This window comes from Vanessa cardui, chromosome 25 (assembly GCF_905220365.1).
Source record: "Vanessa cardui chromosome 25, ilVanCard2.1, whole genome shotgun sequence".
Taxonomy (NCBI): Eukaryota; Metazoa; Arthropoda; class Insecta; order Lepidoptera; family Nymphalidae; genus Vanessa; species Vanessa cardui.
The window spans coordinates 8,133,393-8,157,381 of NC_061147.1; the positions used below are offsets into that span (position 1 = coordinate 8,133,393).

A 23,989-nucleotide genomic window follows, 5' to 3' on the forward strand; every position below is an offset into this window, starting at 1 on the left:
ATATGTATATTTCGAAGAATAAAAAAGTTTAAGTAGGACTTTTTTTTTAAGATGACAGTATAAAAGTTAGATATGATGGAATATCGAGAGAAGATATATTACGAACGTGAACGATTTGATTTATATTTCGAATATCATCATGTCTGATAACGAGTTGATGCTTAATAGCTTGTTATATATACATACATATATTATATTGCCATATGCTCCAACTAATTATTATCTCAGTAGAATCTACTTTCCAGAGGGTAGGTTTACATTTAATTCAACAGTGTATCCAACAACATGATTCGAAAGTGCTTTTAAGAGCCCACTTGAACAAACAATATTTTAATTTTGATTTTTAACCAAACATATCAAGAGTAAATAGCTATTGACTTCAAATAAACGTACTTATCACATTTCTTTCTTCACAGCAATTTATCAACATTTACAATTTTTAATAATGTATTTAGGACAGATGATATTTACATGTTTCCAGGAGTATTATGAATGTTAGGGTTCAACCAACCTTCAGCTACAGCGGCTTTCTTGAGCGCCCCCATGGAGATACTCTTCCTTGGCACGTCGGTGTCCTTGGGCCAGGCGTACTGGTTGCGGTACTCAGTGCTGGCAGCTTCCGGCTCCTTCACCGCCAGCACCTCACCAAGCGCTGTGGTGGCCTGTGTGAGTAAGGGTATTCGTTAATTAATATGATAAGATTGTTTTATTTGAGTAATATTGGAAAGTATTGATTTCGTCGTGGTCGAGTTGTGTGTACACCGATTTTCATGGGTACGCCACTCTGAGGTCCCGGGTTCGATTCCCGGCCGAGTCGATGTAGATTACCATTAGTTTTCTATGTTGTCTTGGGTCTGGGTGTTTGTGGTGCCGTCGTTACTTCTGATATCCATAACACAAGTGCTTCAGCTACTTACATTGGGATCAGAGTAATGTATGTGATATTGTCTCATATTTATTATTATTATTATAATGCTTTTTTTCTTTTTATCATAATCATTTATAACAATACTGGAACAGTTTTTAAGCCCTTTCTCTTAAAGAATTTGAATGAAACCATTGTCGTATTTTTTCTGGTTGATATTTGTTCCTGTGTCTGAGGGCTTTCATTTCATTTGATCTCATTGTATTTACTCGTGACGCATTCTCCCACAAGAAGTGGAGTGAGGGATATGTGGGTGCTCAGGACATCTAGTGCGTTTGAGTACGCGTCTTTTTAGACTTTCTGGAGTGACGGCGTGTCTGAGGGCCTAATTCATTCCAGAAATTTACTTAGAGATGCACAAATAACTTGTTCTTAGAATATATATTTGTACCAATGAAAGCTCAACATTGTACGACGGTACAATTATGTAAATTTAGAATTTTCGTTTTCATAGATAAAACATAACTTTAATAGTTGGAAGGTACAAAACAATTTACAACACCGTTTTGAAGGATTACTGGGAAAATTACTAATGATTTTATTGAAAAAATCTTATCAATCTCTATGTTTCAGATTATGCACGAAAAAGGCGTCTTAATTGCTGTAAACTATATAAAAAATGCTGCATAAATTTGCCCAATAGATCTGCTAAGTCTACCCAGTATACTGGTAAACCCATTACTAAATTTGGAGTTAATTATGCTACTTTCATCCAGTCCAATTGTAAAATTAAAGGGACATCGCCCAATCGGAAGCCGTATAGACAGATGTGATACTCATACAGCCGGTAGTCTAGTGTAATAGGATTGTTTTTACTCGGAAAATATATGTTATCTGTGTAACATTGATGTGTTCACTGACCACGGATAAAATTTATTGATTGTGAAATTTATAATCCATTGCAATGACAGATAGTTATAGCCTGTAAAATACTTCTGGATATACGCTAAAGGCTCCTCCCGAAGATTTGGTGCTAGTAACGATTTAAATTTCTTAATAATTTATAAAACACAATCATGAAAAACTCAACATACGAATTAAAGACATAATTTATTCAGTTCAAATAAAAAAGAGATTTTATTTCATATAATAATTATTTTTGCTTTTAATTCCTTGCTAGATTTTTTAGCTTAGCTTTTGTCATCCTAGTTGTCCTTAGTCTTAGTCCTAATGTTGCTGACGTATTTGCCAAGTCAGAATTAGTTAATATTTCTTACAGTGCCAATGCCTATAATGAACGGGGGAAACCACTTACCGTCTAGTGGACATATACCCGACCTCCTACTTATTCGAAAAATAAAAAAGTAAGCATGAAGCGGGACGCGGCATACTATACATATAGTTAGTATAGGGGATTAGTTAAACAATGCTGCGTCTTCTTCTTTCTAATATAAAATCAATAGTAGCAGAGAGAGATAGATTATTGTAATTAAGCACTCAAGAATCGAAGATATAGCTGTTGGTATAAAAATACATTTGTATATATTGTTACAATTTAATTGAAATACAAGAAGATTTATTTAAAGTAAAATATTGTTAGCATTTATGGATGATTGAGGGTTGAAGATGGAGTACTACGAGATCGATCTATCATAAATATAATTACCTTTGGTTCGACGGTGTCTGTCCAGCGGGGCTGACGGGGTCCTTCAGACTTGCTGCGTCTCCCGGCGCGCTCTGAGTCATTTCTCTGAGCGCTCTAGAATGTTTAATTATACATTAATGTGGAAACTAGCTGAACTAAATTGTACTAGCGAATACTCGAAATATGATTGAAATATACTTTGATGTTTCGTGAATGATTAAGAAGCCGTTTTCTTGAATGAATATTTTTGTTTGTCTTGTACATTTATTGAGTCTTTTTATATTATATAGCTGTTTTCTGCGGCTTTGCTCTGTTGAATGCTTATATTAATAGATTAACTTAAAGTATTATTTTAATGTATTACGACATTGGTGTGTTTTTCACCCTTTAGGGTAAGTTATCCAGACATGCTTAATTACGTATCTACCAATTTTCAACTACTCGCCCAAAAATAAAGTTTAATGTTCCTAACTCAACAAACACTGATAAGACTTCCATACAAATTTTACACCACTATTTCATCCTCTTAGTATCATTGTCAAAATTTCTTCCCTAGTGGGGGTCTGCTAAGCACAAACGATCTTATTTTTATATCCCTCACGTCGTGTACATTGTACTCAATATATTCTTAAAGTTGAAGTTGAAGTTCCCTTGTTATCTACCAAATAAGTAAAGGTAAACAACATACGAAATATCAGTGTTTTAAGCTTTCCTTGTTTTATTCAAAAACATACTTTAAGAACTTTTGTATAGAGCATATTTTTCTGAAGCAAGGTGAGCCAAGATATTTATTTTTTAATCCGTACTAATACTAGCGACCGGCTTCGCACGTATACAATCCTGATACTAAATATACTACAGAAATTGTTTATTTACGACATTAAATTTAGTATGAAGCAAAGCTTGAACTCCAAAGAAGGACATAGACCTTTTTTGCATAAACCCTAAAACACAAGTCAAGTCGGCGACTACTAATGCTATTCGTCAAAAGAAAACCAGAACTCCTTTAACAAGACCTCATTGGAAGTATCTTTATCTGTATCAATCCGACCACAGTGTTTATTATTTGCATTTTTAACAAAAGCTTTGATCTCAAGAAGTATTCTCACAGCGATATTAATTGCTGCTGAAATCGATATCGTCATTGTTCTTTAAATATTAAGATTCGTCGGCCGTGATAAAAAACCTTTCTTTATTCAATGCGGTTTTTAATTCACCCAACACTACCTTCAAATGAGAGTCGATATGGCCCAGTGGTTAGAGCGCGTGCATCTTAACCAATCATTGCGGGTTCACCCATGCAAGCACCACTGAATTTTCATGTGCTTAATTTGTTTTTATAATTCATCTCGTGCTCGGCGGTGAAGGAAAACATCGTGAGGAAACCTGCATGTGTACTAGACACATTCATAGAAATTGTGCTACGTGTATATATTCCAAACCTTCTCAAAGGGTGAGGATGCCTTAGCCCAGAAGTGGGAAATTTACAGGCCGTTGTTGACCTACTAATAGATAAAAAAGTAAGAATAGATTTAAATAGGTCTTTTAAAACAATAGTGTCAAAAAACCAGAGCAAATTCTACAAGAAATAAATTTGACAGTCGATGTTCTCAATTGTAAAATGTTGTAATCGACTTACAGTGTTACGCGATTTTGATGCTTGTATGTTTTGGTTTGTATAATTATTTTAGTCAATGTCGCTTATCATTTTCTTTTATTTCACAAGTGTCATTTATTTTTCTGGCGCTTAACTTAAGTAGGTACTGAGTGCACGAATTCGCAATAATCGTCCAATTACGCGATGTCATTATATTTCGATTTGCTTGACAACAATATGAAGGTTTTTTTAAATATGACATAAAAAGCTAAAATTTAAAATGTCGACCAAGATTTTTTTCCTGTCACCTCGGATATACGGTCGTCCTCTACCAACCACGAAAAGTCGTAAGCATGGATGTGGATGGATATACAGGTAGAGGATGACCAAGGAAACGATGGATAGATTGTGTGAAAGAGGATATGGTTAGAAAGAATTGTACTTGTCTGACAGAGAAGTATGGAAGGAGAAGACATGCTGCGCCGACCTCAAATAATATTGGGATAAGGGCAGGAGGATGGATGGATGGATCATCTCGGACATAGGTAAAAAATAAAAAAAAACTAATTTTACAACTCTTGTCCAAGGTACTAATTTTGTCGTTCAACTATACGATGAAACGAAAATTATGCTTATATATCTTTATTTTGTATCTCTTACGCTTTAAAATTTCAGTCATTTAATTCAATACTTAAACCTACTGCTGATCGTTGATGATGTAATATCGGAAGGGAAAGTTAAAATGAAGAAATTTAAATTTGGTTTTATACGTTTTCTTCTTTCTTTATATATAATACATATTCTACGTGTTTTGTTGTTACATGTTTTTTATTATTTTGCAATACAAAATTAACGACTTTTAGTGAGCTAAATTGAATCATATAAAATTTCTGGATGATAATCCGAAATTCGAACGACGCTGCAATCCGATTATAAAAATGAAAATGAGAAAAAATCTACCAACTGACAAATAATAACTGTCGGGTAAGACTGAACTGCCAGCAGGAAATTCTCTCAAGAGATTTAATTTTCGAGAAGATTTTTGTTAAATATTCACTTTTCAATAATAATTTTAACATCATACTTTTTTTAATGTTATTATAATTTCTACACAGACGTGCTGTTCTGTGACGTTGTTATATAACATCTATACATATAATAAAATTAGAGTGGCTGTTTGTAATATTAAAATAGCATATGTATGTATACACGGTACATTTACCAAAATAACATTTTTTTACAATTTTTTGTCTGTTTGCTCCGGTTGATCTCTGGAATGGCTGGACCGATTTTGACGGGACTTTCGCTGACAGATAATTGATATAATAGGATAAGGATAAGGAGTAACTTAGGCTGCAATAATATATATTTTTTTTTGTTAAATTCAAACGCGTACACGGTCGCAGATAAACTAGTTAGCTATAATTATTGTGTTATTTTAATGTGCAATCATTTTCGTTTCTTTCACAATCTGAGTCTTTGGATGAATTAATTGCTGACAAGATTCATTAATGAAAAGTCACAATCGCTTCAGATTGTAAATTTTATCCAAAATAATCGACAAAGAAATCAGTAGTTACGTACGTTTTTCAACCGACTTCAAAAAGGAGGAGGTTATCAATTCGTCTGTATTTTTTTTCTTCTTTCATTTTTACCGAAATATAACAATAACTATAACTACGTTATATAATCGTAAATCGACTTTTGAGTAGTCTAATATTTTTCATTTCATTTTACTTAGGAGGACTATAAAAAATATGTTGAATACGCAATTATTTTTATTACTTTTTAGTGCATATTCATTTCTTTCAAAATAGTGTTTTGTTTGAAGTCGGTTTTTCTTTTTGTTAAAATTTTTATTTATAAAATAGTGTTTTGGAAGTCGGTTTTTGTTTTTGTTAAAATTTTTATTTATTCGTTGTCAATTATACAATCGCTGCTACAAGTGTCGATATCTATACGTTTAAGAAATAACATATTAGTTCTCAAAGTTTGGCAGTCTTTTTACTAGAAGTCTGCACTGAAAATTTTGTAAACAGAATTAACCAATGAGTTTCTATTGGTCACCCAGTATTTCAGAACCTCAAGACTAGTAGACAATATGCTCCAGCAAGATTAATGAGGTCATTACAATTATAGATACGTATAACAATATTACAGTATTGAATACGTTTATCAACTCTTATATAATTGAACTCGATACTGCAAATCAAGCGTTTGTTGTAATCTGAGCAATATCACTTACATCACGTTCTGATTACAGAGGGATTATTCGTTCCATATACAGATTAAATATTAATTTATTAAAAAGTTTGCAAACTATATAAACTCCTTTTGTTTTAAATTAACATCGTATAGACTTTTGGATTGTAGAAGATTCCATAAATGTATAAGTTTATTTTGGAATATCTTATAAGTGTTAATACTTTAATTCCAAATATTATTATAAAGTCCTTCTCTTACTTTTTGTATCTCTGAATCTTGACGAGAACACTCCGAAATTTCCTGTAAGGGTATCGCGACTGGTCTAGTTCGTATGATGAATAGATTTTTCAATTGCAAACACAATAAATTCTCGATCAACTGAATATCATCAGATTATTCATTTTGTGTTACCAATGACTCCTTAGTTACTTGTCATATTTCCTGGAGATTACCAGACAATCTGGATACGTTACTTGTAGCAGGGAAGATGAAAGATATCCGGTCGATTTAGCTATTCGACCAGATTACAAATAAATAGTTTCTATTTATAAGATTTCAGTTTCAATGTGAAACGCTTTTAAAAACTACAAATAAAATGAAACTCACCCCTTACCAGACAATATTTAGAATCGTTCGGTTCGGTAGCTTGTTAAGGGCGGATGTCGTTAAGCTGCATTGCCTCTCTACACTTGAGTAATTCTTATAACGAGAACTGATCCCAGGCATAAGATTGGTATAATTCTGATGCGAGCACAAGTAATGTATGTAGAAGATTAATAACTCAGGTATTGCCAAAGTAATGCCATTTATATCATCACCTTTTGAATAAAAAAGTACAGTAACAGCCTGTAAATTTCCCACTGCTAGGCTAAGGCCTCTTCTTCCATTAAGGAGAGATGCACGTGTTCTAACCACTGGGACATCTCCATGTGACTAATTTCATTGATATTCTGCCACATGTGCATTCCACCAACCCGCATTGGAACAGCGTGGCGGAATATGTTCCAGGCCCTCTCCTTAACGGAAGAGCAGCCATTAGCCCAGCAGTGGGAAATTTACAGGCTGTTACTTTACTTACTTTTTACTTTATGTTACATACAAATAATATTCATAAGGAAATAAGCCTTATCTCTCTTTAGTCAAACCCAAAAGAGAATTCTTGATACTATGTTTTATCTTCATTAAAAGTATGACGCCTCGCTTCATTGCCTCCACTGGTGACAGGAGGTATGATTCATTATTTGCCCAGAGGATCAGAATTGCGATTCAACGGGGAAATGCAGCTTGCAGCATGCATACAGTAACTATTTTGAATTCATAATAATGTGTAAAGTTTTTTTATCGTTTAGTGACCTGGCAGAAATCAGAAACGGTTTTATATAATACCATTTAAAGTTAATTTTTGATATTGTAATATACAAGATTTAACAACAATTTTGGCAGTTTTTTCCGGTATTTACCGGTTCTTTGGTCCGTTTTCTTCTTTCATTTAAACATCTTTCAAAGTATTTATCATAAAACATACACAGGACGATTATAACATGTTCTACGTGTTGAATGTTATATATTTTTTTATTATTTAGCCATGCAAAATTAACGACTTTTGGCGCGCCGCTAAATTGAGTTTTTTGTATATATTTTCTGGACGATTATTTTCGATTTTGAACGAGCGGCAATCCGATTACAAAAATAAAATGAGAAAAATTCTATGAACTGACAAATAAAGACTATAGATCAATTCTGAGCTGCGAGCTGTGTCGTGGAAATTCTCACAGGAGATTTAATTTTCGAGAAGATATTTCTTAAATATTTAAACTTAATTGTCAATTAAAACTTTAATATATGTTATATTTATTGTTAAAATAGTTCCTGACTATACAATAAGTAAATATGAATTATTTTTATACAGTCAATACTGTAATAATAACATTAAATAAAGTTGGTATCAAAAATCTTCGTGCATAACTTTTGAGTGTACTCCAAGGTACTTGAATGATAAATGCAAATTACTTCGTGTAAGGGCTAATATTTCCGAGAAAGTTACTTAAAGGGAAGCACCCCAAGCGTATTTGGCTCTGCTAATTATAAAATATTTAACACGACAGTTTTTTTAATAGAAAGTTAAAATTGACAAGACGTACAATTAAATCAAAGGTAATATGGTCAAAATAATGAACGGGTTTACTGGTTCACAATAAAAGGAAAAGAGGTATCGATTAAGAAGATGGGTGGACAATATAAGAGTTGTAAGAGGCACATGGATAAGAGGTGCAAAGAGTCGAGAGGAATGGAAGTAGTTGGAGGAGGGTTCTGGGGTGTAGGTTATAAAGGGGCATGTAGTCAGAGTTGTCGCTGCATTAAGCTATAATATATAAGGAAGGTAGTATATAAGTGAAAGTGTTAGATGTGGAATAAAAGTACTGTAGTTTAAATACTGTCTGAAAAAAGGGCTATATTGTTATGAGTATTTAATCATGTAATTCACTTTTGATGATCCACATATGATATTACAAAACAAATTACATTTTGTGACCTGTTATTTTCCTGCATCATTAAAATATTGCATCAAAAAATAGGAATTTAATACGCAAAGATATATAATTCCCTATTTTTTTTTAAATGGTGAAACTGTGCGGTGCTCAATAATTACATCTTATCTATGTTATTCGTATTTTCTGCAGTAAAAACACACTAGGAGCCGCTCAGACATAAGCTATGAGACGTGCTTTGGACAGACATGGCCCAATTTTCAAGTGGGTGAAAATTCAAAGCGCAGTTATATATTTATTAGTATATTAATTTATAATATTATAAATCACAAACTTCCAACTTCGTTTTACCTCCTTAGTTTTTTGCGGATGTCTACTCCTTATAAGGAAATATATCCTTATAGGTAGGTTACCTTTCAGTTTCTGAGATTTCGGGATTAATCAGTGAGTGGTATTTCGCCTTTACCTACTTACTGAGTATATCCTAAAAATCTTTCCTAGGCATGCTTTATTTTATGGTAGATTTTGTTATATATAATGACTTCCTAGTAAAGAAAGATATACTTTAAGTAAAAAAGAAGATAGGATTTTTTAGTTTGGCATTACAAAAAAACGTCTTCTTCCTCAGAACAGGTCTATTTTAGGCGAAATATAGTTTCTATTGTACTTTGCAATGAATGTATGGAAATTTATTTATGTATGTAAGTCCTTAGCGTAACGATCTGTAACGGCTACGTCTAGTGAAAGAGATAAAAGATATATGTATAGTTTGTCTTACCCGGGCGCGGTCGAAGGCGGAAGCCTGTTGAGGGCGGATGTCATCGACGGGTGCGGGGTCGAAGAGTTCATTCGTCTTATAAGCGACGCCAGGGTACTTCTTGCGGCGAGGCAGTGCTGGCTCTATTGCTCCTGAAATAAGTGATCAAGTTAGTAAGTAAAAGTAAGTTACTTGTAAATGCAACCCTCAAATTCCTTTATTTAAATACTAATAGCAACACTTACTAGTCAAAATAAGAAGATCCATGAGTCTGTAGTTACCGCATATAAGTCGATTTGACTGACTTGGGTATGGCTGCTAATACCCATGGACAATAGTTACCTGAGATATAATAGTGCTTAAATGTGTGTGCAAACACAGAAGCACTATCTATCCTCTCGCTCTCACAATCTGAAGGATCGGGAAATAAACACGAACGGCAACAATTCAGTTCTTTATAAGACACTCGATTGTACGTTGCCAATTTCCAAACTTTCTACCTTTCCCTATGCTGATAATTGTGACCGAAAACCAAAAACTATTTATTCCCTCTATACTCGATCACGGGTTTAAACCTGGAGATCTGCTATGAGCTAACCATGATACCGACGAGATAGTCAGTGGAAATATATATCATTATTTATGAGGGCGTAATGTTAGTAGCGGATATATGTTACACTGTATTACGAATGAAATGTTGCTACTTCTACGAGATAATAGTTCCAATATACAGCGACCTGGTAACCTTAATTGAATCTCTGTAAATGAGACACAATTACGAGAATAACTGCATAAGAGAGTAATATTTCATCTCTTAAACGATTACATTACAACACAGTATAGTTCTAAAACGCCCACACTTAGTACTCGTGAGTGAAGATGTAGGCAGATTTTGTATTTGATGAAAGTTTTTTAACAGGCAATGAATGGGATTTTTATTCTCGCTTTAAAGTATATACAGTTTTTGGACTATATTCTGAAAATGGCAATCCATGGTACATATATATTAAATGAACGGGCGAATACCATCCAGACTACACATGGAATCCAGAATACCAAGAAGACAAAACATCCTAATCCACATTCCGGATGTCCGGTTGGTATCTAGGATATCTTTGCAGACATTCGTACTGCTTATGGATATATGGATAAAAATAATATTAATTAATCCTTAAACTTAAATTGAGATGGTGCTTGGCAATAAAATGCCTGTTAACATAAATCGGAAATATCTGTAAAGATGAAAATATATCAATAATCGTAATCTCCAAATTATCCAAGAATATACAATTTTCTGATTCCATGCAATTATTTATACACGATTTCAAGATTTATGGAGCATCGAGATACTTGTGACGTCAGCGCGTCTCAATCGAGATTGATGACGTCTTTAGCACGATTAATTTAATATAAGATTCCATAAATAACCCTATATTTGGAGTCGTTAAACTAGACGTATATTTGCAGGGACGAGAGAAATCCTTGAGAAATGTCAACTTTGATAACGTAGATAATAACTTTGTGAGTATAGTCTGTGGACCGTCTGCCATCTCTTCAAATTATATCTAATATTTATATAGTCTATGGAAGATATGATGAAGATGATAATATGTTTGATGAAATGATATTTTTAGGTTTATATTTCATTATGAAAATTTGACATATTTTTTGGTACTATTTCTTGACTACGATTTTTACACTGACTGTTTGACAATTTTTTTTAGATAATAGGTAGAGCAAACAGACATATGTGCTCACATGCCCATTTGCCTGACGGTAAATGATTAGAACACAAGTAGACATTGATACAGATAAAATATTGACCAGTTCCTATATCGAAAATGCGCCTCCAATTTTGGGAACTAAAATTTCATTTCCGTTGTTCCTCTTGTTTTTTTCTTTTTCTTTTTAATTTCATTTAACAGCATCCATGGCTCACAGTTGCACGTGCCTATTTACATTCAATTTTAAAACATTTGGCGTTTTATATTTCAGCAGATCTTCGCTGGAATTTTTGGAAAATGAGTCCCATAGTGACTTTGTCTTATGTGCCTATAGTTACACTGGCTTACTCATACGTCAATATAATCCTAAGTATTGCTGCTTGGTGGTAGAATATAATAGATAATGCAATGAAGCAAGTACATAATGTAGTAAGATAAGTAATAATATGGTAATGTTGTTCATACCCCTGGTGATGGGCAGTACTGTAGGCGGGGTGGGAGCCGGTTGCTTGACCACCCCCTGTTGCTGCTGCTGTTCCTTGTACTCGTGCCATCTGTAAGTGCTGCGGTATTCCGAGTGCAGCTGAAACAAATGAAATTATTTTTTTATTTTAATAATAATTTACATTAATATTATAATTGTGAAAGTAACTCTGTTCGTCGCTCTTTCACAACCAAAACAATGAACCGAATTTCATGAAATTTGGTATAAAGTAAACTTGAACTCCAAGAAAGGACATGGACTACTTCTATTGCCTAACACATGACACCAATCCTCTAAAGAGCGAGCGAAGCCGCGGGCAACTATTAGTCGTTTATATTTATGAATAAATGCGTGTGCAGACAAAAGTGGACTATCATATTGGTGGCAGGGGTTTCCAAGGAGGGCTCCACCTAATTCTGACTTCAAGCTGATACTGAGAGTCCATTGACAGGAGACAAGTTCAGTAAGAAGAACGTAATCATTCTTGCGTTCCGATTTGTTATTTGAACCTTCGAGCCCGTCGAGTTAATTACTTACGTAGCGAACCGAAAATATTTAAAGGTAAGACTTGAATGGAATCTAATTGAAGATTTATAAATGGGCTTCCTATTTGAATGAATGATCTGATAATTCGCGCAATTTTGTAATTTGTCGAAAGATAAATCATATGTGAAAAAATAACGACCGAACGACGAACCGAGACGGCCCAGTGGTTAATTTGTGTTTGTTATCATTCATCTCGTCCTCGGCGGTGAAGGAAAGCATCGTGAGGAAACCTGCATGTGTCTAATTTCATAGAAATTTTGTCACATGTGTATTCCACCAACCCGCATGGAACAGCGTGGTGGAATATGTTCCAAACCTTCTCCTCAAAGGGAGAGGAGGCCTTAGCCACTGCTCACACTGCTGGGAAATTTACAAGTTGTTGTTGTACTTACAAATTTGTTTTTGTAAATCATTTGTATTTTAACTGCTCTAAAAGCTTCAAATTTGGATATGAACCGTTCTTATTATTCTTCTGTTTCTAATTCATCTTGTACGGTGAATAACTTTGTGAGGTAACCTTCATTTTGTCGGGTGAAACTCTGCCATATTTTAGTGCTTCGAAATTCTTCTTTAAATTATTTGATAAATATATCTAAATTAAATAATCAATATCAAAAATTGAATTGAATAAATAGTGAGTTGAAATTATTTATATGCTGTGATATTTTGTACTAAAGTATTATTATAGTATATTTTGTTCCATATTTATGAATTGGTTTCCATATTTCAATAATTATTAGTTGCAGTATTCGGTTATATGTCGGGCTATCTGCGATTATTAACTTTTATCAAGTACGTGGGTAGTTTTCTAACAAGAACTTTATCATATGTCAGTTAGACTAATCTGCCACCGGTTCTGAAAGTTGATTCAACTGTTAGAACTGGAAATAAACTAAACAGTCACTTCTATAATAGTTAGTGGTCGCCTATTGGTTGAAATAGGCTATTTGACAATGCGAAAAATTAATTGTGAATTAGTGTAATCAGTGTATATTATGAGTTTAAAAATGGTTATTTACTAACGAAACTTGAAAATAATACTTAATTTATTCAAACGTTTGTCACGTGACACAAAACGCTCCTGATTGGCCGGGCTTAGGATGAACTCACTTTCTTGTAAACCTTGCTTTTCTACTATATGTACCACAGATTAAAATACAGCAAAGTGACGTCACCGACCCCATTGCAGCGCCATATTGTCCAAGTAGCGTTTTCGCGCGTTATTTAAATATGGAATTTTTAATATGATATTTTTCGGCAAATACGTACTAGAAATAAAAAAATCTACTTTTACTGGGTTCCTTAACCTCTACTTAATAATATATAATGGATTTTAAAAACCAGTCAAATAGCCTATTCAACCTTAATTCATTGCTATTAAAGTATCAAATGCATTGTTTCGAGATACGTAGGAAAAATGAGACTCAAAATTCTATAATAAAAAATCATTGATTTTCACTTTTGACATGACATGTGTTGTCTTTTGCAGCATGAACGTAAACTATGAATGTTTTATATTAAATACTAGCTTTTGCCCGCGACTTCGTTCGCGTGAACTTCAGGTTCGTCCCGTCTAGTCTAGTAATCGCTTAAAATCGCTTCGTAAATAAGCCATTATTTCTCGTACAAAGTAAAGGATAAAAAATGGTTATTGTGGGTTATTCCTAATAGATAAACATATACCATCACGGACTTTTTTGTAGACCTTTTTAAGTTGTACAATACTGTAGTACATTGTTTTGATCTATCTTGTAGGATTCAGTCAGCGTTTGCAATGTAAGCGCAAAAAATGTGTTTTTTACGACCTCACATTAGAAACCTCAAAAATTGTAGCCTATGTGTTATTCTGATGTATAAGCTATATTGTGGTAAAGTTTCATTCAAATCCATTCAGTAGTTTTTACGTGAAAGAGTAACAAACATCCATACATACAAACTTTCGCCTTTATAATAGTAGTAGGATTATGTAGATAAACGTGTCGTTGTGTATGTAATGTTTTTTTATTATTTAAATGTATTTTTGATGCATATTTTATATATCCACTGGCGATCCGTCCTGGCACGGGTGTAATACTGATACGAAAATATACTACAGTATTTTTTTATTTACAACATCACTTTAGAGACTTCTTAAATTGTCAGCGTTTCTTTATTTTATTGTCTATGTATTACGTAAAACTTCCTCTCGAATCATTCTATCTATTAAAAAAAACTGCATCTAAATCCGTTGCGTAATATTAAAGATCTAAGCATACATAGAGACAGAAAGTAATAAGCGACTTTGCTTTATACTATGGGATGATGATTTGCACTCGTTCTCTAGATGAACTTTCTTAAGTGTCAAACTATATACACCTCCGTTCGAATGGTAAAAAATAGATAAATATCATATGAGTAACTGTGAGTGATATTCTAACTCTAATAAACACAAAGCTGAGATGGCCCAGTGGTTAGAACTCGTGCATATTAACCGATGATTGCGGATTCAAATCCAGGCAAGGACCACTATATATATAAGCTTAATTTGTGTTTATAATTCATTTCGTGCTCGACGGTGAAGGAAAACATCGAGGAAACCTGCATGTGTCTAATTTCTTCGAAATTCTGCCAAATGTGCATTCCACCAACCCGCGTTGGAACAGCGTGGTGGAATATGTTCCAAAACCCTCTCCTTAATGGAAGAGAAGGCCTTAGCCCAGCAGTGGAAAATTTACAGGCTGTTACTTTACTCTACTTTATACACAAACGGCATGTACTATTTTTGTTTGTACGTTTTTCGTTACAAATAATACAAAAAGTAAGTCAAGCAGCTTTTTAAAATCCGTCGCCTAGACAATGGACTATTGTGTTTAGGACAGGGATTCTGCTCTATTGTAGTTTAGCTAAACTTTATTCAAGATGAATGTTAGGAATTCTTTGAAGAATCGTTTCAAAAGTAACAAATAAACGTAAGTAACCTAACTATGAATGAGTTGTTAATAAACTTTATTGTATAACACATAATATAATATACAGAAATATTATTAGCTGATCTATTGATCAGAACGCGGACTAAATAATATATATATATATAATATATAATAATAAATAATAAATACTCTTCCAGATAAACCTATCTGAAATTATACGCAATCTGAGTAGGCAACTCAGCAATAAACATACATACAAATATTTACACAGTAATATTTATAATTGATATATGTATTTTTTTATTAACAGCAATGACCAAAATTAATAAAGGAATTACTTAACTAACTAATTACTTAACTTAAACGGCCCGTAAATCATTGCACTATTACAAGTTTAATAATATATAAAATAATGTAAGCATATTAATCAGAATTTTTCATGAAAGATGTTTTTTAAATTTAATCGTTTTTTTTGACAGAGAATTAAGTTTTTGCTATCTCTACTAATAGTTATAAATCAAACTATAAGTAGAGATAGCAAAAACTTTACCGATTTATTGGGAACACATAGAGATGTTTTCCTCGAGTTTAGAAAACAAACTTTGCAAATTGAACTTTTGAGTTGTTTGACGTTAGAGAAACTTTACACTCCAAATCGTTTCGGACAAATGCGATAAGTTGCTCAAATTGCATTTCATTGAAAGTAATAATGAAACCAAGTAACCCAAACTATTTTATTAAGTGGATTATTATTTATTTTATAGTATAAAAACACGTTAAAGATGCAAATAATGCTTTAGAAAAATAAATATCACATAAACATTCTCTATTTAAGTAGCCTCATAAAAGCCTTTTCCAGTCTCCATGTTGCCATGAATCGTCAAGAACCTCAGTAGGCACTTTTTCTACCATTTCAATTTAATAGTATATCAATAAGTATTTACATTTATCCTGTCTGAAGATCGTCATCAATAAATAGTCCACGTTTTTCTCATTTACTACTCGTACTTTAGGGGTTTAGTTTCCATAAGTTAGCTGAAAAAAGCCTCTATACTTGATGTTTAAATTAACTTCTTACCAAATTTCATCAAATTCGGTGCAGCGGTTTGGTAGTGAAAGAGCGACAGACAGACAGACTTCGGCTTATCTAGCCGAAGATTGGAAAGAGTTAGATGGGCCCAACGGCTTTCCAGGCAGGAGCTGGATGCGAGTAGCCCAAGAACGATCTCAGTGGCGTGCAATTGGAGAGGCCTATGTCCAGCAGTGGACGGAAATGGGCTGATTGATTGAACAGCTTTCCGAGTCACGGAAGTATACACTTCCAACTTACAGACTCAGTTTTTTTCAGAAAAACAGTAATTCCTATAATATATTTTTGTAAATAAATATAAATATGAGACAACATCACATACATTACTCTGATCCCAATGTATGAAGCACATGTGTTATGGAAATCAGAAGTAACGACGGTATCACAAACACCCAGACCCAAGACAACATAGAAAACTAATGGTAATCTACATCGACTCGGCCGGGAATCGAACCCTCAGAGTGGCGTACCCATGAAAACCGGTGTACACACCACTCGACCACGGAGGTCGTCAATAATAAATATAATAATCTTTGGTAGCTAACTCGGACTTTAAAATCTGAACCTCGGGATAAATGGCTTTATATAAAACGAGGTACCGGTAATTTGAATCACGTAATTAAGTGAAATATTCATCAGTTAAAATTTATTGCTTTAAAATAATCTTAATAATTTTAAAGTTAATATATACTTGTATTGCATTCGTAAATACTTTATTTGCAAAAATCAGCAGCGACTGACAGCGAGCATCGGTTTGTTAATAAAGAAAAGTGTTATAAATTTTAGCAAATAGACCAATCCAAAAACAGATTGGCTACCAACATTTGAAGATTTAGACAAACTGACCAAAGAGCACTGAGGATATAGTTGGTGCTCCAAGTTTTAGGCTTCCTTATCTCGTCAGAGTCGACTTGTTTATAAAGCAGTAAATAGCTAATAAAACCTATTGTTGATGTGAAACACACGGTCGCCGTGAACGCTAATGTGGCGCGTAAAATATTCACTGGAGTCGTGCACTGTTCGCAAGAACGCTTTTTCAATTTTATAGCGCTCGTCATTTGAAAACTTTTTTAATAGACCTTCTTTGTATACACTCGGGTACTGGCAAGTAAACTGTTTAATTGTATTTTTTTTTTATTTATTTCTGTTCATATTTCAATTGATAGAATATAATAATGTAATTACCTTGAAGTTCAAATAAAATATATAATTGTAATGAACTAATATAACTGTATTTTTAAATGGCGAAAAAGAGTAACTACTGACTTTCTTGTCGGTTCTTCTCGGTAGAACCTACTTTCCGAACCGGTGGTAGCTTCACGTAAATAGTTGTTAAATGACGATCCAAAAGTGCTTGTAAAAGCCTACTTGAATAAAGTATATTTTGATTTTGAAATAAATAAATAAATTTATGCTTATATTTTTATAATTTAAATGAATAATCATTTACAATCTATAATTATTGTACATTCAAATCCAACGAAATTTTTGTCATCCTTTAAAATTTGTTAATTACAATCTGTCAATACTGTCAATCAAGAAATATTCAATTTTTAAAAAATAAAAAAAAAGAAAATCAAATATTTAAAAAAAGAACTAATACAAATATCGTCGCCCTGTGTCGTACATCCGGCTAGTTAATTAATATGACGCGCGCGTTCTGGCACACTGCACTGATAACCCGCTTTCGTGAAATTGCCATTTGTAAACGAATAAATAAATCTTTAAGCGTTTTATAAAACGGTAAAAGGGATGTGGAAACATCGTAACTAGGTTACGCGTGTTTGTTTGATGTATCGGTTTACGGAGTTGAAAAATAAATCGGTATTTTTGCAATGCTGATAAATTTTATAGGAGATAATAAATATATCATAAATCGAATTTTGAGAAGCATATAACAACTGCGTTGACGTTGTAATCAAAATATTTATCACTAGTAGGCGCCCGTGGCTTCACTCGTGTTTTAGGGTGCCGGTTGTCATGTGTCAAGCAAAGTAAGTAGCCTATGTCCTTTCTTAGATTTCAAGTTTGCTTCATACCAAATTTCATCAGATTCGGTTCAGCGGTTTGGTCGTGAAAGAGCAACAGACAGACAGAGTTACTTTCACATTTATAATTTTAATATAGATTGATGAAATAATGTTTCGTATCAATAAGTATATCATAGATTGTGTTTTTGATTTAGCTACCGGGGTACTACCAGTACCAGTTGCCATATAAAAAAAAAAAACAATTACGTCTACTATAATTGGTATCAGCATAAGTACAGTATAATGCATTAAGGTGTTATTGATTGAGTATACTAGATATTTAGAATATTAGACTATCATTCCAAATATAAAATTGTTGAACTTTTAAACTATTAATTGAAATCAGAAAATAAAAAAAAATATATATAGAACCTATTTTGGTTTATCCCTATACATGCAAACGTATATACATATGTACATATATGTGTGTGTGACGACCATTAAAATAAAATATAGCTTGGTAGGGTGGCAAGAATGCTAGCACCATTTCCCCGCTGATTACTAATTCCCCGGCGAATAATGACTCTTGTCGCCAGTAACAAAGAGACGGTCTGTTTTTAATTAGTTTTAATATTATCCTATCTTTTCTCGTACATTTTCTGTGGACTCGGCGTAAGTGAGAAAACCTGAGTCTTAAAACACTTTATAACAATTCCAGGGGTGAAGTTATGTCACTGTTTTTATAAGATAGTTGAACTCATGACTTTTTTCTCTCAGAATATAGTTTGTGACGAAAATTTGTTAAGAAATTATTTAGATTAATCGGTTTGCCCTTAAAAATGACAAACAAACCGTCAGATAGATATGACTTTCAAATTTATAATTTTTAAGACATAATATAATGCGATAGAACCATTTGGAATCTTAAGAAGTCCGATTCCTAGTCTCGTCTAAATTTTCGAAGATTTTTCCGCCATATTTGAAATAATTTTCTAATTATGAACACGTTTTGTAACTTTTTTGCAATAGACCTGTACCTAATATACACTTAAAACAATTACAAAATCGAAATTTTGAATCAAAACCTAATTAATATACCCCATGAAAAAATCCCTTTTAACCTTTGCCTAAGGTTACTTTGCATTGAATTTCAAAATATTTACAAAATAAGATACAAATTACAGACAGAGATTTCATTTATATTGCTATTAATTGAAGAATAAATTTGATTCGAACAATGAATACTAATTTTCCGAATCGGCTTGTAATCACTGATTCGAGATAATTAGTTTATCCCTAATAATGTTCAGAAGTATAACAAAGTTATCTTGAAGACTTTGCTTATGAATAATTTTATAGTTTTCTTTTCATTTATCATTAGAATTTGTTCTTTTATGTATTGCTTTTTTAAAGAATAGGACATGGAAAATTGGTAAGTGTTCAACCTGTAAATATCTGGACTAAGGTAACCTCTTCCTTTGAGGAGAAGGAATACATATTCCACCAGGCTGCTACCATGAGTGTTGGTTGATTCACATAAAGCAGAATTTTCTTAAAGTTGTGCTTGCCTGGGTTTGAAACCGTAATCATGGCTTAAGATGCACACGTTTTAACTACTGGGCCATTTCGGCTCTTAAGTTTTCACCACCATTTGACGCTATAAAATATTAACCTTTCCTTACATCACCAATGCACCAACTTAGGAGCTATAATATGGAATATTGCTGTTTAGCAGAAGGGTATCTGATGAAAGGTTACCTACCAAGACGGCCATACGTAAGGAACACCAAGAAAGTCTACAGTTCTCTTTTTAATGGACAAAATAATAAACAAAGAAATTAAAAGATAGGTACTGTACATTAAATGAAGCCTAATTATACTCAGTGTGGACTGTTCCAAAACAATTCAAATGTCTTTTAAACATAATTATTGCGAGGGAGAATTGAACCACAGGAGAAGCCTGGCATTAAATTAGTTATAAATGCCAATTATAATACCACGCAATTCACGCTTGAAACATCGTGAGTCTTAAAAGAGTGAAACTGCGAAGTGAAAATATTAATTTATAAATATTACACCTTCTTTACATATTCTGGTATAAGTTCTCTTTGCTGGGGGCTCTTTATTTGGTTTCGAGGTTTTTAACCAGAACCAGAAAGCAAGACCATTAGACCATTAGATCACCAGGTAAGACCTTACAGACTTACTTTGAAGACGGGAAGACCTTAGTCAATTATGTGTCATCGTTAAGATTGTTCATTTGAGGTGTCTTCGTCAGAGTTGGAACAGTGTTTGCGATTCAGAACTTTCGTCGATCAAGCCCTGATTTGCTCCTAGGGTATAACAGCAAGCCGGCATTGTCTAATCAAGTAGAGGCGATCCAACCCCACTTCAGATCGTAGAGCAGTTGCGTGAGCCTCTGATTAATCCTTTCACCAAAGAAGATCGTGGAGAAGCTATTTGTGATATGCGCACCTATGACCTAAAACGGCCCAGTACTGAGGAAGGCTGGTCAATTTGCAATCCAACAATATGGGGAGTGGGTAATATATTTTCAAAAGGCTCACGACACTTCAATGATTTCCAGATACTCGTTTTCATGCGAGAAAACGCGTCTAGGTGAAATTTCCATCGAGATAAAGGAAGTGTCACTCGTCTCAACATAAAGCACAGTTTTTTTACTACTTCTATTTTTGTTTTGTTTTTGATAAACAACCGTTAGAAGAGAAAGTGTTCCATTTTTTATTTTTCTTACTCCAAAAAGTGGAAACAAGGTTTCTTTGCTTGACAGCGTTGTAAATACTTTTTGTTTTATGTTACAAGGAACTCGTTTAAATTATTCAGTAAGATTTAATTAAAATTTATACTCCGAGATAAGAGACATCTTCGGGTATTTTCGTGAGCGCGGGTCGTTAATGCTTGTTCCGCCCATCTCTAGATAGCGAAGAGAGAAAAATGTTACAAAACGGACTGGCCTTATTGGACGCCTGAGACAGGACGGGCATCGATATACATTGCTTTGCCACGATTAATCTTAAACGATTTTTCAAATATGGAATATTTTCGTAAATTTCAATATTTTGACAGTTAACAAGTAAGTCAGAAATGTTCTCATTATCAGCGAAGTCTTACATTGTGTTAATTCTCACGTTTCTCGGAAATAATGTAGACCAGTTGAGTCTTTGACATTTTTAAGAATTAAGAAAGTAAAAAAATAGAGCGTTGCTCATTCATGAAGAGATTTTAAGCAATACGGGATTAATTATTATCCAATTAAGTATTTTAAATACATTGTGCATTAAATAAAGATCATTATGGTACTGAAAGTAAAGTAAAGTAACAGCCTGTGAAACTCCCACTACTGGGCTAAGGCCTCCTCTCCTATTGCGAAGAGGGTTTGGAGCATATTCCACCACGCTGTTCCAATGCAATAAAAAAAGCACTATATGTGCTTATAGTGGTGTTTGCCTGAGTTTGAATTGTTTGGGTTCAAATTCAGCATCTCAGTATTAATATGAATTGACTAAAAAAAGTTGTGAACGTTGTATATAAAGACATTCTGTAGTATATTTAGAATTAGCTTTGCTGGGCAGGTCGCTAGCAAACAAATAAGAATTAAAAATAGTTACTGTATAAATTATGCCATAGACTGGTTACAAGAATATTAGAATACCTATATTCAGCTGCTAAATAATTTTATTATAAAACTTTTGGAGTAAAGTGTTAAGTAGTTTTAAATAAAGTACAAATTCTGATATTGGAATTTTTGTATTATATTAAATACTCTTTTCTTGTAGCAGTATTTACTTAATCTTAATCGTCGTAAGCCAAGTCCTAGCGAGTATATATATATTAATTTATATATAGGGTACATTTGTATTTATTAGAAGTTCATATAAATAAATATAACAAAGACTACATTGTTATTATTTACTTAACCTTAACCAATGACAACATTGGATGGGTATTATAGAGTGTATTATTAGTTTTTCTCGGTAAAATTGATAATATGTTCTAGTTTACATTCAATTTAATCTTATGCCTACTTGAATAAAGCATTGAAGCGGTACGATAAAGCGCTTTAAGCGACACTTAAAACGAAACAACCTAACACAATGAACTCAGAATAAACCAAAGACCCAGAAATTTAATGACCATTTTGTTATGCTGTCAGATTAAATCTGAAATATTATATCTTACGAGTATTATCAACGCTGCAATGCGACAGCCACGTAGCCTACTTTTAAACTAATTTGCATTATACACCTAGAAAGGCAGAGCTTTACTTGGGTCGTCGTAAAATAATAAAGAACGTGTATAGCGTGTAAATAAAGATGTCGTCATTAGACGCAGCTCCGTCATTTGTTTTTTAGCTGTAGTCAGCTCGCCCTTGTAGTTTATGAGGGTGGATTGGGATTGTTTTTCAGAGCCTTTATAGTGTTCCCCACTACATTAACGCCATTATTAGAGTCTTGACCTTTATCGTGTACGTCTATATGGGTTTTGGTGAAGGATTTTGTATAATACGACAAATTTAAAATGTAATCGTCACTGGCAAATGTATTTCGTTGTATCGTTTTGAAAATTATTGCGTTTGCTTAAAGATAATGTTTTCATATATAAATAAATATTTATGAATTCGAATGAGATCAATTTTCCGAGTTTTGCGGATGGTACATCCAAATGGTGTCGTACTAGCGATAGAATTGTCGTATTTCTATTTATGTCTGTGTAAGACAGGGTGCTAAAAGCACAAGTGACATAACTCCTCAGTTGCCTTTGATCATATATTGGAAATGAGCGGAATATTTACAGCACAATTTTGTGATCTATTGCACTTCTAGAAATGTAGATCTAGATCTTGAGAGTCTTGATCTGAAATATTTTCTGCAAAAAATATCATTTTCTTGATATTTTCATTAGCATTGTAACACCAGCTTTAGAGGCTGACTGTTGTGTATGATCTTTCACTTAGAACATTAAAGTTACATTTTACTTTTATTCTTTTTTTATGGTATAGGTTGGCGGATGAGCATATGGTCTACCTGATGGTATGTGTTCACCATCACCCATAGACAAGAAGTAAGAAATACTAACTATTCCTTACATCGTCAATGTGCCACCAACCTTAGGAACGAAGATGTTATGTCCCTTGTGCCTGTAGTTACACTGGCTCACTCACCCTTCAAACCGGACCACAGTTATTCTACCGTCATATAACAGTTCTCAGTATTGACTGAGAACTGTTATATGACGAAATAGAATAACTGATGACTGATAACTGCTTGTCTGTGTATTAGTTCGATTGAATGACATTACAGATTACAATAAAAGTTGACTTCAAGATGCCGAAATATGTAGATAAGAATCTATAAGGATATATGAGAATTACCAAAAAAAAAAAAATATGTTTCTAATGCAATGGTTTACGGGCCGAGCCGTCTATATGTGTAAAAAATCGCTGGACCGACTCGACCTCTTGGGCTATTATCGTCCCCCCTCCTAACACAAGTAATAACCTTACAAGAAGGTTAAATAGGAATATTAGTAAATCCTCAATTAAATTGGTACACTGTTATTATTTAAAAAAACACGAAACAAAAAAAAAATAAAAAAAATATGGGAAACATTTATAAAGATACAAAGGAGTCGTGAGGAGGATCTTGTAATATTACTATGAAGTGTATTTTATACCAAACATTGGCTTA

General features: G+C 33.3%; 1 protein-coding gene across 2 annotated transcripts in view; it reads right to left on the reverse strand.

Moving 5' to 3' along the window:
* LOC124540425 overlaps positions 1–23,989 on the reverse strand; it is a 93,444-nt gene that overhangs the window by 16,174 nt on the left and 53,281 nt on the right. For both annotated transcript variants that reach the window (XM_047117975.1, XM_047117974.1), the window contains exons 2-5: positions 11,748–11,865; positions 9,580–9,710; positions 2,532–2,624; positions 512–662 (exon numbers count right to left, since the gene is read on the reverse strand). In XM_047117975.1, coding sequence (XP_046973931.1) covers positions 512–662; positions 2,532–2,624; positions 9,580–9,710; positions 11,748–11,865 — 493 coding nt within the window. The remainder of the gene's footprint in view (positions 1–511; positions 663–2,531; positions 2,625–9,579; positions 9,711–11,747; positions 11,866–23,989) is intronic.